The sequence below is a fragment of the Odocoileus virginianus genome, chromosome 6 (genome assembly GCF_023699985.2).
Source record: "Odocoileus virginianus isolate 20LAN1187 ecotype Illinois chromosome 6, Ovbor_1.2, whole genome shotgun sequence".
In the NCBI taxonomy this organism is placed as follows: domain Eukaryota; kingdom Metazoa; phylum Chordata; class Mammalia; order Artiodactyla; family Cervidae; genus Odocoileus; species Odocoileus virginianus.
This window is the reverse complement of record NC_069679.1, coordinates 73,243,365-73,257,761: the sequence shown is the minus strand read 5'-3', so window position 1 is coordinate 73,257,761 and position 14,397 is coordinate 73,243,365. Positions and strand designations below refer to the sequence as shown.

Here is a 14,397-nt window from a genome sequence, read left to right as displayed (position 1 = left end):
CACACACACACACACTCACACAGACCCCTGCTGCACTGGAACACCTCCTCCTTCTCCTGGGACCTGGAGGAAATGCTGCACTCGGCCACTCTCCAACCCACATGTGGCCGGTTTGCTGGCAAGGCCTGGTAAAACTGCTTCCCACAAGAGGAAATAGTGCTGAAGTCGCAGCGGGTGCCTGCTGTCTGAGTGCCTGGCTAGGAGGATGGTGCTTGGGCTGAAGAGACAGCCACATGGCTTGGCTTAGTTACACACACATACACACACACTTTGCAAGAGTACATGTGTGTGCACGACACATACAGGCAGGGGCACTCTTGGAACCTCAGTTTCTTCATCTGTGTGCTGTGTGCCGTGCTTAGACTCTCAGCCCTGTCCGACTCTTTGCTCTGTCCACAGAGCCTGGCTGACTTCAGTCCACTGGGCTGCAAAGTCGGACACGGCTTTGTCTATAGAATAGGGCTGATAATTCTTTCACCCTGCAGGATAACGGCGATGGTATAAGGTGGCACCATGAAGTGCCAGACCAAATCACTGCCTTCCTGGGGGGTCTGAAGCGGTATCTCTGCAGAGGCCGCTAACAGCAGGAGCTTTGAGCACAGGCGTCGGGCTGACCTGGCTGTCCCGCACCCGAGGTGGTCAGAGCCGAGCTGCGGTCCCCTCTCCGCGGCCCGCACTGGGTGCTGCCCGAGTCCGATGGTGCTCCGTGCTGGGCGGCGGCAGCAGACTCCGAATGTCGCCGGGGAGGATGTGGGCACGGGACTGACTGGCCTTCTTTCAAGTCAGCGTGGGGGTCGGCCCTTTCACGCACCGCGGGCGGAGGGAGTTGGGGCTCAGATCCACGCCGCCCGGCCGCCCTCTGGCCCCGCTGGGCTCGGCCTCTCCCTGGGACTCGGGTCTGGAGCCTCGTCGGCGGTGGGCGGGGCGGCCGTGCGGCCCCGCCCCGTCCGCGGCCCCTGAAACACCGCCGCCAACAAGCTTTAAGTCCCAGAAGGGAGCTGCTGTCTGAGCGAGAAGCGGCATCACTGGCCGGCTACCAGAGAGAGAGGACCCGGCATCGCGCTGGGACTCCTGACCGGCCCTCCCAGGGACCCGCCTGCCCCACGCCGCCCGGCCCCGCCGGACTCTGCATCAGCCTTACCTGCGGGGGCCTCCAGAATCTCCAGGGCTTTCAGAGGATGCTCAGGTCGCCCACGGGGACCTCGGGGCAGCAGTGAGGGGGGCATCCAGCTCCCATCCAACTCCGGTCCTGGGCCAGGGGCTCCCCCTGGAGATGAGCATGGTGGTTTTCTCTTGCAACCCCCTGGGTTGGTACGTCTGAGAAGATGCCTACCATGAGACTGTTCACTTGCTTCCTGCAGCTCCTGACGGGGCTGGCGTTGCCCGCCGTGCCCCCCCAGGTAAGACTCCCACCCCCAGACTGGGAATGGGGAGGGGCGGGGCTCTGAAATCCCAGACCCACAGCGGGCACTGGCACCCTCAAGGATGTCCACACGCTTCCCAGGAGCCAGGCCAGACCCAGTCCTCTGGGAGGAGACCTCGGGCTGGACTGTCCCAGACTCCAGCCTCTGGGGGTCTGTCTTGGCGGGGGCAGGGAAGCCACAGAGAAGGGAGGGAGGTTTCCTGTCTGGCCCCTGGAGCCCCCGGTGGCTTTGCTAAAAGCATCTCTCTGCTAATCCCAGGCGGGTCCCTGGCCTTGTGGTCAGGGTCGAGGCCCTGTGACCAGGCAGGCGTCCCCAGGACCTCTGACCTGGCCTGGTGGAAGGGAAGCCAGCCCAAGAGGCCATTGGTGGGGGAGGCTGGGCCCTGCCCCCACCAAGGCTCCGGGCGGAGCCCAGGGCTCCTGGGTGGGCTGGGGTGGGGGGGTGAGACAAGAGTCCCACTGTGCCCTCTTTTCCGGGGTGGGCAGCTGGAGGTCCTGAGTGCAGGGCCTGGGGAAGTGAGCAGAGCCCTTTTCCCAGGAGCTGGGTGAGTCTGGCTGCAAGCCAGCTGGGGCAGTGAAATCCTGACAAAGCCAATGAAGCTCCCTTCCCACCACGGTACCCCCACGGCCCTATCCCACTGCCCTGGGAGTCCCCGGCCCCATCGCAGAAGTGGGTGGGCTGGGCAAGTCCCACGAGGGGGCGGGAGAGCCGTACCACCCGCCGCCCGCCCGCCTGCTGCAGGGCTGCTTCGAGGTGTAACTTTACCGGCGGCAGCAGCTCCAGCGCCTCCGCTCCCACCAGCTGATGGCCTCCCCCTGGGCTCTGGCACCCGGCCAAGGCAAGCTGCACAGGGCCTAGCTGGGCTGCCTGGGGGCTGGGTAGAAGGGAGACCCCCATAGTCTCACCAGATCTTTGGGACATAGCAGGCAAATGGGTTTCCAAAGCTTCTCTAGTCTCCCACCCTTTCCAAATGAAGAAGCTGAGGCCAGAGAAAGTGGGACCCATCCAGGCTCCCTCAAGTTGTCAGTCGCACCTGGAAAGAGTGAGCCTTGAGATGGGGCGGCGTGTCTGAGCAGCAGGTGGGCAGGAGGGTGGAGGGGGCCTCTGTGCTCTTGCCAACGCACAGTACCCCAGAGCACAGAGGCCCAAGGTCACCCCCCCTCACCTCTGCACCTTTCTGTCCACAGCAGTGGGCCTTGTCTTCTGGGACCATTTCATCAGAAGTGGAAGGTAAGCTGGCTGGGCGGGGAGGGGGTGGTGCAGGGCTCCCCAAGCCCTTACATCCCAGGGCTCAGCAGTGGATGGGAAAGGGTTGGCATGAAGAGTGGGTGCAGGCCGATATTAAATTGGAAGAGTCTGCAAGCTGGCTGAGGCCCTAGCTGACAGAGTTGGCAGGGCCTGAGAGATCCCCCTTGCATTGTGATCCGGAGGCCTAGAGAGGTCTCTTCCTGGGCCAGGGTCACTGGGCATCCAGAGAGCAGGGCAGGAGCGCATATACCCAGTGTCCAAACAGTTGGCTCAGAGCCCTTTCCCAGCACGCTCTGAGGGGGCAGATGGGGTCTTGGAAGGCAGTGCAGTGATGAGTGCCAAGGGCTAGACTGAGGGTCAGAAGCAGGCTGCAGTGGGCCAGCAATCAGGAGGACCAGGGATGGGCAAGAGGACTTCCCAGCAGCCAGGCTGGAGGAACTTCAGGGACCTGAGGAGGCCTCTCCATTGATTACACACAGACAGAGTGAGTCGTGCCCTTCCCGGGCCCTCCACTCCCCACCCTAGGTTGCACCAAGGGAGAATCTTCAAAGGGCAAGACATTTGCCAAAGAGACATACGTGCAGAAGGCAGGAGGCCCATGCCAGGCCCCCCGCCTTGCTCCTCCCTCCCTGCCTCTCCGAGACGTGCAGGCAGGCCACACACCACTTCCCACGGAAGAAAGGGAGCGTGTAGGGACGTGCGCACACACACGCGTGGTAGACTCTGCGTGCTGGGAACACCCTCCCTCTACCGCCTGGTAGCCAGCCTCTCCTGGACTTGGTCATGCTCTGCCAGCTTGAGTCGCAGGCCCCTTGGGCACTGAGAAGGTGGGGGCAGTAGCAGTCGTTGATTTCATTGATACCTTCTCCCTAGCCCTGCTGTCCCCTCTGGGACTGGCACAATATTAGGCTTTCTGGGATTTGGAGAGGGACCCATCACCTATCTCCACCCCATGGCCCTTTTGATCCTTTTAGTATATTTTGGACAGAGAAGTCTGAGCCTCAGTTTTATCATCTGTAAAATGGGAGTGTTAGACCAAATGATATCTAAAGGTTCTTTTTCCCAGGTGGCAGGATTCTGTGACTCCATAGAGGAGTCCCAAGAGTATATATATCCCAGGGACCTGGGTGAGGAGGCTGGGAAGTCTCAGTCCCTTAGAGCAGCTCCCCTGTCATCATCATCATCGATTAGGGAGCCTGTATTGTGACCAGGGAAAGAATTTTGGACCCCAGTTATCAAAACCCTGAAAATGACATCCCTCATAATACCAGACAAGAGACAGCATGCTCTGTATTCTGCAGCCACAGACGTTGATTTTTTTTTTACTGTTACTATTCATGGTAATAGTATCGGCCACTTACTATAACTCCATGCTGACCACAAGCTGTGAACTAGGAAAGCACTCATATTCTCCACATTTTGTAGATGAAGGCTCTGGGGCTCAGAGAGGCCCTTGCGCTTGTTGCCTAAAGGCTCAGACACCCCTCAGGACATGTGGCAGAGCTGGAGTGCGTGACACCAAGCCTCCCCATGGCTCACAGCTGAGCAGGCATGAACAGGGTGTCTCTCGAAGCAGGCTGGCTGTGTGCTCTGCTGGTGACCACAGAGGGGATACCTGCTGGGTTTGGGCTGGTGGTTCGTGGCTCTGCCCAGTCCTGTCCCCCCACTCCCACCCAGGGGCCTCCCCAGGAGCTTGCTCTCAGGATGAAACACTTCCCATCCGGGGATCTCCTCTGTCCTGGGCGGTAGGCATCTGGAGCCAGACCAGAAGCTTGCCCAGGGGCTGGCAAGGGAGCCCACTCATGGCCCTGGGGGCAGCCAGGGGCCTGCCTGGGCCACAGGCAACCTACCTCCCACCCCGTTCCTCTCTCCAACCCTGGCCTCTGAGCAGGTCGGGGGCCAGAGGAAGTGCCCTCAGGAGCAGATGAGCAGAGCTCTTTGCTGAGGAGCTCAGCCCACATCTGGGAGCGGTCACCACACTCTCTCAGTTGGCCCCTTGGCCAGCACCCTCTGTTTCTCCCACACCCCCAGACAGCAGCGCCAGGGATGAGCGGCCCTCTTCCTTGATGGCCACCAGGTAAGCCAGGCCCAGCCCACTGCCTTCCCCGCCCTCTCCCAGCACCATCTGGGCTATGTGGCCCAGGACGTGCCGGGCTTCAGGGCCCTGGAGCCTGGGTCCTGTTGACACAGTCGTGTGGTGGGCGTGGGGGGAACAGGAAGTCTCTTCTTCCTTCTCAGCCCTGCCGGGCTCTGCTTAACCCGGCAGTGGCCCCACAGCCCGGGTGGGCTGGAGTCTGCTTGTGGGATGATAGGGGACTTCGGGGCCCCTCCTCTGCTTTTGCACTCTTCCTGATGGCTGGTCCTGAGGTGGGACCCTGAACCTTCTATGGCACTTTGGCAGCTGGCTATTCCTCTGCTGTTATTTATGTTTTCCAAGGCAGAGATTAAGCGTTGAGAGTTATGTAGTGCTCATGAAGCTTTTAGACTAAACACGCACTCATGGAGTTACATTAGGGAGCTGCTCCTCTGACCTCTGCCTGCAAAGGCCAGTTTCCTGGGGCTCTGGGCTGCCTGGCGGACATGGCCTTGCTTCCTGCTTGGGTCCAGGGAGAGTGGCCCAGAGGCCTGGAGAGGCAGGATCAGGGAGGCCTCTGGTCCCCTTCCCATCCCCGGACCCAGCCCTAGTGCCCCTGCAACAGACAGGGCAGAATGGAGCCGCAGACGCCCAGATAAGCAGGGTTTATTGCTCTGTGCCGCCCCAGCCAGCTCCACGTGGACACACCGCCTCTTGGGTATTTTCCACCGGCTTGCAGCCTTTCCCGAGGGCCTCTGCTAGGGCTGAAGTTTATTTTTCCTCCGAGATTACCCTGAGACTCACGTCCTTGCAGGCTCTGTAGAATGGACTTCAGCCCCTTCTGCCTCCTAGGAAGGGCCATGGAAGGAAGTAAAGGGCTGCTGGGAGCAGGGCAGAGGCTGCAGGGATCCCAGGTGGTCCAGCTCCCCTGTTCTCCCTCACCAGAGGAGGACGACCATCCAGTGCAGGGCAGGGTGACCCAGGATTGGCAATGTGTCTCTGCCTGCAGTCTCAAGGCTGGGCTGGGTCGTGTGTGCAGTGCACACAGAAACACAGAGCTGTCAGCGCTGGGGGAGCCCTTAGCAACCATCTCTTCTCAGCCTTCTTCTTTTTCCCCAGCTGGAGAAACTGATACACCCAGAAAGGTGCTGTGACCTCCCCAAGGTCACACAGCCAGCGCAGGGCCGGGACTAGGAGCCAGTCTCCTGGCTCTGGCTATTCAATTCCTGCCAGTCTGTGTTTGGGTCCAGGCCCCAGGCCCTCCCCGAAAGGAGCAGCGTCTTTTGAGAGACTCCAGATCAGGCCCCCAAAGATCCGGTCACAACCACCAGGACATCGTGGGGGTCGGGGATGTCCCTGATAATTTTCAGTGAACTATCATCTACTCAGTCAGTAATTACCTAGCCTGTGTTTACTGGGTGTTTGGGTGCCTGTCTTCAAGGAGCCTCAACTCGCTTGTAAAAATGATAAAAGCCTCCGGTGACGGAGATAAAGCAAGCCCTTGGGGCTGAGTTATGCTCAAAAGAGGACCATCTGTTCATATCAGACAAGTTGGAGAAGGCTTCGGAGAGGAGGCAGGGAGGCAGGCCCGGAAGAGTGGGTGGTGGGCTTTGTTTGGTTAGAAATGAGAAGGGGGCAAGGAGCATGGACCAAAAGAGGGGATCTGAGTGATGTGGCCCAACAGAAAGTGGAGAGCAGGCATGGGCCACATCGCCGGCTGCAGTCTGGGCCACCAGGCGGAGGAGCTGGCCCAGACAGGAGAGGAAATAAGGACTAAGGGGAAGGTTCACCCTCCCTGTGGGACTCTGCAAGCCAGTCTTGCGGAACTTGCAGAGCTAACTGTATTCTGCCAATTCCTCAAGACCAGGGGAGGACCAGGTCAGGCCCTGAGAAAGATCCAGAGGGCCTGGGGATACTGCCAGGACACACTCCTCCGAGCTCCAAGGCCCCCGAGGCCGATGCCAGCGCCTGAGCTGAGAACAGAGCCGAAATCGCAAGCCCCTAAGAAGTTCTGTTCCCCTGGGATTTCCATCTAGCAGATGAGCCGGGAGGGTGGGGCGCGCAGCTGTCATCCCAGAGGATTGACATCAAGAGTTCAGAGCAGAGGGAGAGCTCACGTAGGCTGGGGGCTTCCTGGAGGAGCGGGTGTGGGCTGAACCTGGGAGGGCCTGCCGTGCCCCAGGACCTGAGCCGGCTGTCTGCGCCCTTCCAGTGGTGCCCTTCCAGCAAGTGTGGAAGCGCAGCTACTGCCGGCCGGCAGAGAGGTTGGTGGACATCGTGTCTGAGTACCCCAGCGAGACGGAGCACCTATTCAGCCCATCCTGCGTCTCCCTGCTGCGCTGCACCGGCTGCTGCAGCGATGAAAAGATGCACTGCATGCCCCTGGAGACAGCCAACATCACCATGCAGGTAGGCAGATGCTCCAGCTCGGGTCCCAGCCTGCCCCACCATCCACAGCCACAGAGTCTGCCCCCCCCCGCCGAGAGAGGGGACCAGGAGAGGGCAGGCCAGGGTCACAGGACCCGAACTGACACCCAGGTGTTCTTACCCACAGCACTCCTCCTTCTTGAGCCCCAACCCCATCTTTGAGCCCCCTTTTCCTCCTCCCTTACCAGCTTTCTCAGGCTCTGGCTTAGCCCTACCCCAGGACACAAGATATCTGATTGAGGTTGGGAAAGAAATCTGTTCAGATTCAAAACGTCCCTTTTTATACCAGGAGCATTTGGTGCCCTGAGCTTTGCTTCCACACTCACACTCACAATGTTGGGTTTTTTTCTGAGCACTTGAAACTTCAAAAATTTCCAAGCACTGTGCTTCAGAAATGTTACCTCAACATTCAATCCTTGGAGCCAAGTGATATTCCCATTTCACAGAGGGAAGCTGAGCTTCAGAGATGATATTTCACCTACTTAGCAAGTGGAAAAGCCACAATTTGAACATAGGCCTTGCTGACTTCAGAGCACGGGCCACCTTCCTACCCTGTGCTTTGCTGATGGCCCTGGGAAGAGGCGGGGATGGGAGCCTCCCTCGGGTCCGCAGGTAGGTAGGAGGGCTGTTTGCCCCACACACCAAGCGGAATGAGGGTGTGTAGTACAGAAGTAAATAAGTAGGTGTTAGTCGCTCAGTTGTGTCCGATTCTTTGCGATCCTGCGGACTGTAACCCACCAGCTATCCTTTGTCCATGGGATTCTCCAGGCATGAATACTGGAGTGGGTTGCCAAGCCCTCCTCCAAGGGATCTTCCCTACCCAGGAATTGAACCCAGGTCTCCTGCATTGCAGGCTGATTCTTTACCATCTGAGCCACCAGGAAAGCCCATGCAGTACCAAGGCTGGTGGGAAGTAGGGAGCCTGGTCCTCCCCTAAGGGGTGGCTGGATGGAGTATTGGAAACCCGCAGGCCACCCCAGTAGTCCAGTCACCCAGCCTTTGTCTCCTCACAGCTCATGAAGTACCGCGCTCTGGACTTGCCCTTCTTTGTGGAGATGAGCTTCTCTCAGCATGTCAGCTGTGAGTGCAGGTGGGTCCTCGGGTGCGGCCGGGACAGCCCCCACGCCCCTGGCAGCATCAGCCAGGGGTTGCCCATCCGTGCTGCAGTCTGTGCCTCCTTCCTTGTTGATGGAGACCAGGGAAATCCGGGACCGGTGACAGCCCAGGAAGCTGGTCCCAGGAGCTGGAGCATTAGCTTCTGAGAAGTCACAGGGCCAGAGGGAGCCAGGGTCCCTCCAAAACTGGCCAGGCTTGGACACGCCTTCTCCCTTCTCGAGCTGGGAGGGGGATGCCAGGGCCCTGGAAGAGGCACTTGGACCCACGGGAGGGGGCAACGGGACTGAGGAGCTCAAAGACAGACAAACCCTGGTAGGAGGGACGGGACAGAGGGAAGGAGACACAGGCTTTCTTTAAAGTCAAGTCTCCACCTGGCAGAGCCTCTCCCCAACTCATCTTGCTGCTGGTGCCCAGGGCACTCTTAGCATTAGTTACCAGGAGCAGCAGGCCTGGCACCGGCAACTGGTTCAGGGGCACTCCTGATACCTCTTGGCCATGGGATGGAGGCATGGGACCAGAGGTCCTGAGCCATGTCATGGGGCAGGAAGAGGGGGAGAACCATCGTTTATGGTGCATCTCCTCTGTGCCTCGCCCAACATAGGCACCCGACCTGAGTGTGTTTTCTGATTTAATCAGCAGACATCTATTGAGCACTTACTATATTCTAGGTATGGTCTCAGATGCTTGGGATACAGTGGTGAGCAAGACAGACCAAGTCCTTGGTCTCCTAACCACCCATTTTACAGATGAGGAAACTGAGGCTTGCTATGGTTACATGATTTGCCACAGCTAGTGGGTTGACCCCAGCCTGTTGACCCCTAAACCTGCCCTTTTTCATGCTACCTCTCATGGCCATTACCACACTCTACAGACACCCCAGTACTGCCCTGGGCTTGGTCCTGCCTGGTGTCCGGGGCTCTGGCCACTGCTCTTGGACCTATACCACTGCTAGAAGCCCTGCCTCAATCTGTTTCCTCCCATCCTCCCTTGCCAGGGCTTGGCCATGTAACAACAGTTCAGTAGCAAATCCTCCTTGGCACAGTGCTAGACAGTGACCTTTCACCTTCCCCATCACCTTTGCCCTCATAACCTGGGGCAGACAGATGAGAAGATTAAGGGTACAAGAGTGTCTCTGACTGGTCCCAGATGGCAGAGACAAGACCAGACAGTCCCAGGAGGTGCTGGTACCCTGCCCTGGCTCCCAAGGGAGACGGCCAGCCTAGGGCAGCCTTCCCTGGCCCAAAGCTGACTGTCACCATGCTGTCCCACACCCCCACCCTGGTTCCCAGGGAAGACTGTCGCCTTCCAGAGGGCTGAGCAACAGGGCCACCTTTCTTCTCTCTTCTGGGCCAACAGCCACGGCCCCGGGAGACAGAGCCAGGACAAGTCTGATGACTGTGGGGTTTTCGATCACCTCCCGTCATCCCGCTCCCTCACCCTGATCCCTGAGATTGCTGCAACATCACACGTCCCCTGGGTAGGGTGGTGGCCGTTGTGCCTTGACAGGTGGCCTTGCCCCTCACTCACTGCCAGTGAGGACACTCCCAGAGGGCACTCTGGAAGGAAAGGGCACCCTGGCAGTTGCAAGGGAAAGAAGTGAACAGAGAAAGGCTGCAGAGAGCAGACTCAGCCCCCAGATTTGATTCCAAGAAGCAGAGGAGAGCAGACGGGTGTGGAGAGGACCCCCAAGAGGATGCTCGCACCTCTCGTAGTGGGGTCACCAAGGCCTAGAGTGGGAGTGGAAGCCCCCAGGCCTCTGGGCATCTCTCCCTCACCAGCTCCACGCTACCCCCTAGTGGCTTCAGCCCCAACTACAGGGCCAGCCACAGTGATGGCCAGGGGAGTCTGGCCAGGGAGCCCCCACCTACAGCTGTCCTAATTCTCCTCCATTCCTCTCTCTGTTTTTCCAGACCTCGGTTGGGGAAGACGACGCTAAAAAGGTAAGCAGCCTGGCAGGGGTGCCAGGCTGTTCTCAGGCCTGCCAAGCCCTGACCTAGCATGGGGCCCCCAGCCGCTCTGTCTTGACGCTTTTGGCTTATTGCAGGAGGAGAGCCAAGGTCAGGGGCCAGAGGAAGAGAAAGGAGCAGAAACACAAAGACTGTCACCTGTGAGTGCGCGGGGGTGCCCAGGGATGGCAAGGAGGCTGGGCCAGAGGGGAGCCCCACCCTGCCAACACGGTCAGTGGTCGGGGAGGGACAAAGCCAGCGGTGCGGGCCAGAACCTAGAGGTGCCAGGGCCTAGGAAGCCTCAGGTGAACCGAGACAAGAACCAGGAAGCCATCCTGGCTTAGTTCTAAGTCTCTGTGTGGCCTTGAGCAAATCACATCACCTCTCTGAGCCTAGTTTTTCTGTGTGTAGAATGAGCGTCAGGGGGGTCAAACAAGCATTCGGTCCATCTACAAACATTTACCAAGCACTTACTGTGTGCCAGGTACTTTCGTGGGCAGACCAATAATATTTCTGCCCTTATACAGGGCTTACACTCTAGTGTTAGAAAGTCTAAAAATTTAGGGACATAGACTGGCGGTCTACAGTCCTTAGGGTGGTAAAGAGTCAGACCCGACTGAAGTGACTTAGCACACAACACAGGCCAGTGGTCCAGTGGTTAAGACTCCAACACACAGGTTGCCGGTTTGATCCCTGGTCAGGAAACTAAGGTCCCACATGCTGCAGGGTGTGGCCAAAAAAAAAAAAGAAGTAAGAATTTTTTTTTTTAAGTCCAAAAACTTAGCCAGGGCTACCTCTTGGAGGCCCTAGGGAAGGTAGAGCCCCTCACTGGCTCTCAGGCCAGTAGTTCTTTCACTCTCCCAGAGAGCCTTGGGGTCTACTTGCTTTTCTTTCTTTGTCCATGTTACCTGTCCATTTGGTTTCACCTCTGGAGAAGGTGGCTGGGGTCCAGGCCTGAGCGTTGGAAGAGCAGAATTAGCAAAGGGCAACCCCGAATCTGTGAGAGTAAGCAGGAAAAATAAAGTAGCTCACACGCGCAGTAACTCAGTCACGTTGCGGTTCTCCTTCAAGGCCAGTCTCCTCCCAGCAACAGGACGGTCTCCACAGTCCTGTCTTTTCCACAGATCTTCTCATGTCATGGGGCTGGGGCTGGCCAAGCCCTATCCTGTGAGCCTGTCCCTGCAGGAGCAGACACATCCACCCCACTCCGTGAAGCTAGGGCTTCTCAGAGGTTGGTCCCTGCAGGCCTGTAGCCCTTATTTCTCCCAGGGTTCCAAGCAGTGACTAGGGGAGGGGCTGGCAGTCCCCACAGGGCTCCTCAGCCAAGCAGCCCCAGATGGAAAGCATCCTGTGCTAGCTGCTGGGGTAGCAGTCTTCCAGTGTTTCATTTGGGAATCTCTTGAAAGAACTTCCAAAGCCCACATGCCCCCTTGTTCATTTTTAAGTCGATATTAACCTTTTTCATCAACATTGTAGATAGTTGCAAAGGATGTAATATATTAATATTTTAATATAAAACCATTATATCACTCTCCAGAGGTATCTTGTGGAATAAGCCATCCTGATTTAATACGATCATCCACTTTTTAAAAATTGTTTAACAACATCAAAAAATATATGAACACTCTCCTTTAATAGCTGCATATTTCCATTGCTTCTTTTTTCCTCGAACATGACTTTCCATTTTACTTTCCCCACAGAATTTCAGCCTAATGTAATATTTTTTAAATAGTCAAACATTTTTTATGTACCACCTTGTCTTACTTATCTGCCACAACAATCGTATATGAGTTTGAATTATTTTAAATTTTCCTGTGAGCAGAAAACTCGAAATTAAATTTTTTCTTGGAATGAATTATCACAGTAATTATTAGTAGTACCCATTGATTAAAACAGCACAAATACATTATATTTTACTAGATGCTAAGCACAAAAGGACAATCAATCTTACTGGGGTTGCATCTCAATAAGATGGATGCAGCTGCTTTCCAATTAGTTGATGAACCTGGCAAGAACCCGGCAATGAACGTTATCTCCTGCCAGACTGAGACAGAATTCAGCAGTAATTCCATTCCTGTTTATTTTTTGCAGATGAAAAGATTGAAAAACCATGTTCACATAAATAAATAAATGGGGCTGGGTGTTACTCAAGCACTTGAACCCCTTCCAAGTTATCAATATTTGCCGAAAACCTGAAAGTGATCTGCTATAAGAATTTACTTCTCTTAACATATTAGCTGATGATTTAGCTAATCTCTTCAATTTTGTTGAAAACAGATGTGGAAACCACCCAACTTGCAAAAGACTTGGTTACTCAATAGCTCATCATATTTCTTTTCTCAACCACCTACACCGATATCTATCAAATTGTTTTTTTATTCAGTGTCCCCCTGAATCCTTTTTACCTTGAGGCAAAGTACTGTAACAGGAGCTTCCTTCCTTTCTAAGGGAGAAGGGCCTTTGGCAATGAGATGATAGGAAGCAGACCTCTGTCGCAGACAGTTTTCGGGCAGAGTGCAGGTAGAGGCTGGGAGCAGATTCCTTTAAAACCACTAATATTCACATAGGACTTGGACAATCTTCATGTGCATCCAGGGGTTCTGGTATCCTCGTTTGAAGATTGCTGCCCCAAAGTAACCAAAGGCATTGGTGCATGGAGCCAGACTGTGTTCAAAGCCGGCTTTGTCACTAACTTGCTGTGTGACCTTGGGCAAGTTTCTTAACCTCTCTGAGCCTCTGTTTCCTCATCTGCTAAAGGATGATAGTAATTGCGCCCTTCCTCATGGAATATCGTTAAGGGTAAATGAGAGAGTGCTTGGCGCAGGGCTGAGCACATGGGTAAGTGCTTGGTGAAGGCCAGTTCCTAACCGCTTCTCAGCCTCATGCAAGCAGAGATCCAGGAGCACTGCAGGCTCTCCGTGCTCCCTGTCCAAGCTTCCACTCTGGGAAGTCCTCCCTCCCATAGGAGGGACCCCACCCTCCACCCTGGGCTGATACCCTCTTTCTGTGTTTGGTCTCTGGCAGGTGCGGTGATACTCTTTCCCGGAGGTAACCAGTCCCTCGGAGGAGAGAGACCCCCCACAGCCGGCTCGTGTATTTATTACCGTCACATTCTCAGTTACCCCCCCGCTGGCACCTGCCCTCTATTTATTAGCCAATTGTACCCCTGCTGAGTGACTCGCTCCCTCCGTGGGACAGGACCCTCAGGAATTCAGTGCCTTAAACAGAACGTGAGAGAAAGAAGACAGACCCATGTGGCTTCAGCTTGAGAAGGAGCAAGACTTGTGGCTTTGTGAGGGGCAGGCCTGGCCCCAGAGGCCCTGGGGGTCTCCAGGAGGCTGGAGAAGGAAGGACTGGAGACCCCCCACCTGCCCTCCCGGAACCTTGGGCTCCGCACAGACCAGCGACCCCCGCTGGGGAAGCTCCTGGCGGAAGTGGGGGGTGGAGGCCCCTGCTCTGGCCACCCTGGCCCTGCTGAGGGGGTGGGCGGGCAGCCACTCTGCACTCTGGAGGTCGGACGTTCAGCTCTGGAGAACAGTGCTTGCCTGGGGGGCCTCTGCCACTCCTCGTCCCCTCGGTCTCGCCTCACCTCTTAACTGCTGCTTGTGCTGAGACATTGTTCTTTGTGGCCAAAGCATCATCATCCCGCCCCTCTCAAGGACACAGGCAAAGAGTGGGCCCCAAGCTGGACATGGAGCGAGCTGCCCTCGCGTGGCTGTCTGACCACCAAGCCAGTTTCTCTTGAATAAAGTATTCTAGTCTGAAACTGCTTTCCAGGGGAGTGTTCCTGCCAGAGCAGCAGGCGACAGCAGGAAATGGAAGGGGGACAGAGGAAAGAGGACCGTGGGCCCCAAGGCTGCCTGGGGTGGGAGTGGGGGTGGGGGTCCAGCCTGCAGTCCCTGGGGTGTCTTCTCCAGATGCTTTAGGCAAAACCCCGAGGCCCGCTCTTCCCATAATGAGGGGTTCCCAGAATGGAGGCTTGGCCCTAAATTTGGGGGCCCAGGCCTCAGCCACCCCTGAACACCCTCAAATTCAAGAGCTCAGTCCTCTTCCCCTGGCCCCTGCCACCTCCCCCAGGGCCACCCTACCCCCAGCCCCATGCCCGGCTCTCAGGTGCCACAGCTCCTGGCTCCAGGGGCCTAAACTGTGCCACCTCCAGCCC

At 56.8% G+C, this 14,397-nt stretch overlaps 1 protein-coding gene across 2 annotated transcripts; it reads left to right on the top strand.

Moving 5' to 3' along the window:
- The first annotated feature begins 739 nt into the window (after positions 1-739).
- PGF (placental growth factor) lies at positions 740-14,001 on the top strand. 2 transcript variants are annotated; one of them, XM_020906917.2, is made up of 7 exons: positions 740-1,400; positions 2,612-2,654; positions 6,959-7,155; positions 8,187-8,263; positions 10,200-10,229; positions 10,334-10,396; positions 13,260-14,001. In XM_020906917.2, the coding sequence occupies exons 1-7, from the start codon at positions 1,326-1,328 to the stop codon at positions 13,285-13,287; spliced, it is 513 nt and encodes a 170-aa protein (XP_020762576.1). In that variant the 5' UTR covers positions 740-1,325; the 3' UTR covers positions 13,288-14,001. The 2 variants fall into 2 exon arrangements, with proteins under 2 accessions (XP_020762576.1, XP_020762578.1); XM_020906919.2 differs by lacking the exon at positions 10,334-10,396 and having other exon boundaries at positions 753-1,400.
- The last annotated feature ends 396 nt before the right edge of the window (positions 14,002-14,397 follow it).

What these genes read in the sequence shown, in the direction of transcription:
- PGF (XM_020906917.2), top strand. Translation starts at nt 1,326, where the DNA reads ATGCCTACCATGAGACTGTTCACTTGCTTCCTGCAGCTCCTGACGGGG. An exon ending in CATTTCATCAGAAGTGGAAG is followed by an intron (nt 2,655 to 6,958) that starts GTAAGCTGGCTG and finishes GCGCCCTTCCAG; the next exon opens with TGGTGCCCTTCCAGCAAGTG. An exon ending in CATGTCAGCTGTGAGTGCAG is followed by an intron (nt 8,264 to 10,199) that starts GTGGGTCCTCGG and finishes CTGTTTTTCCAG; the next exon opens with ACCTCGGTTGGGGAAGACGA.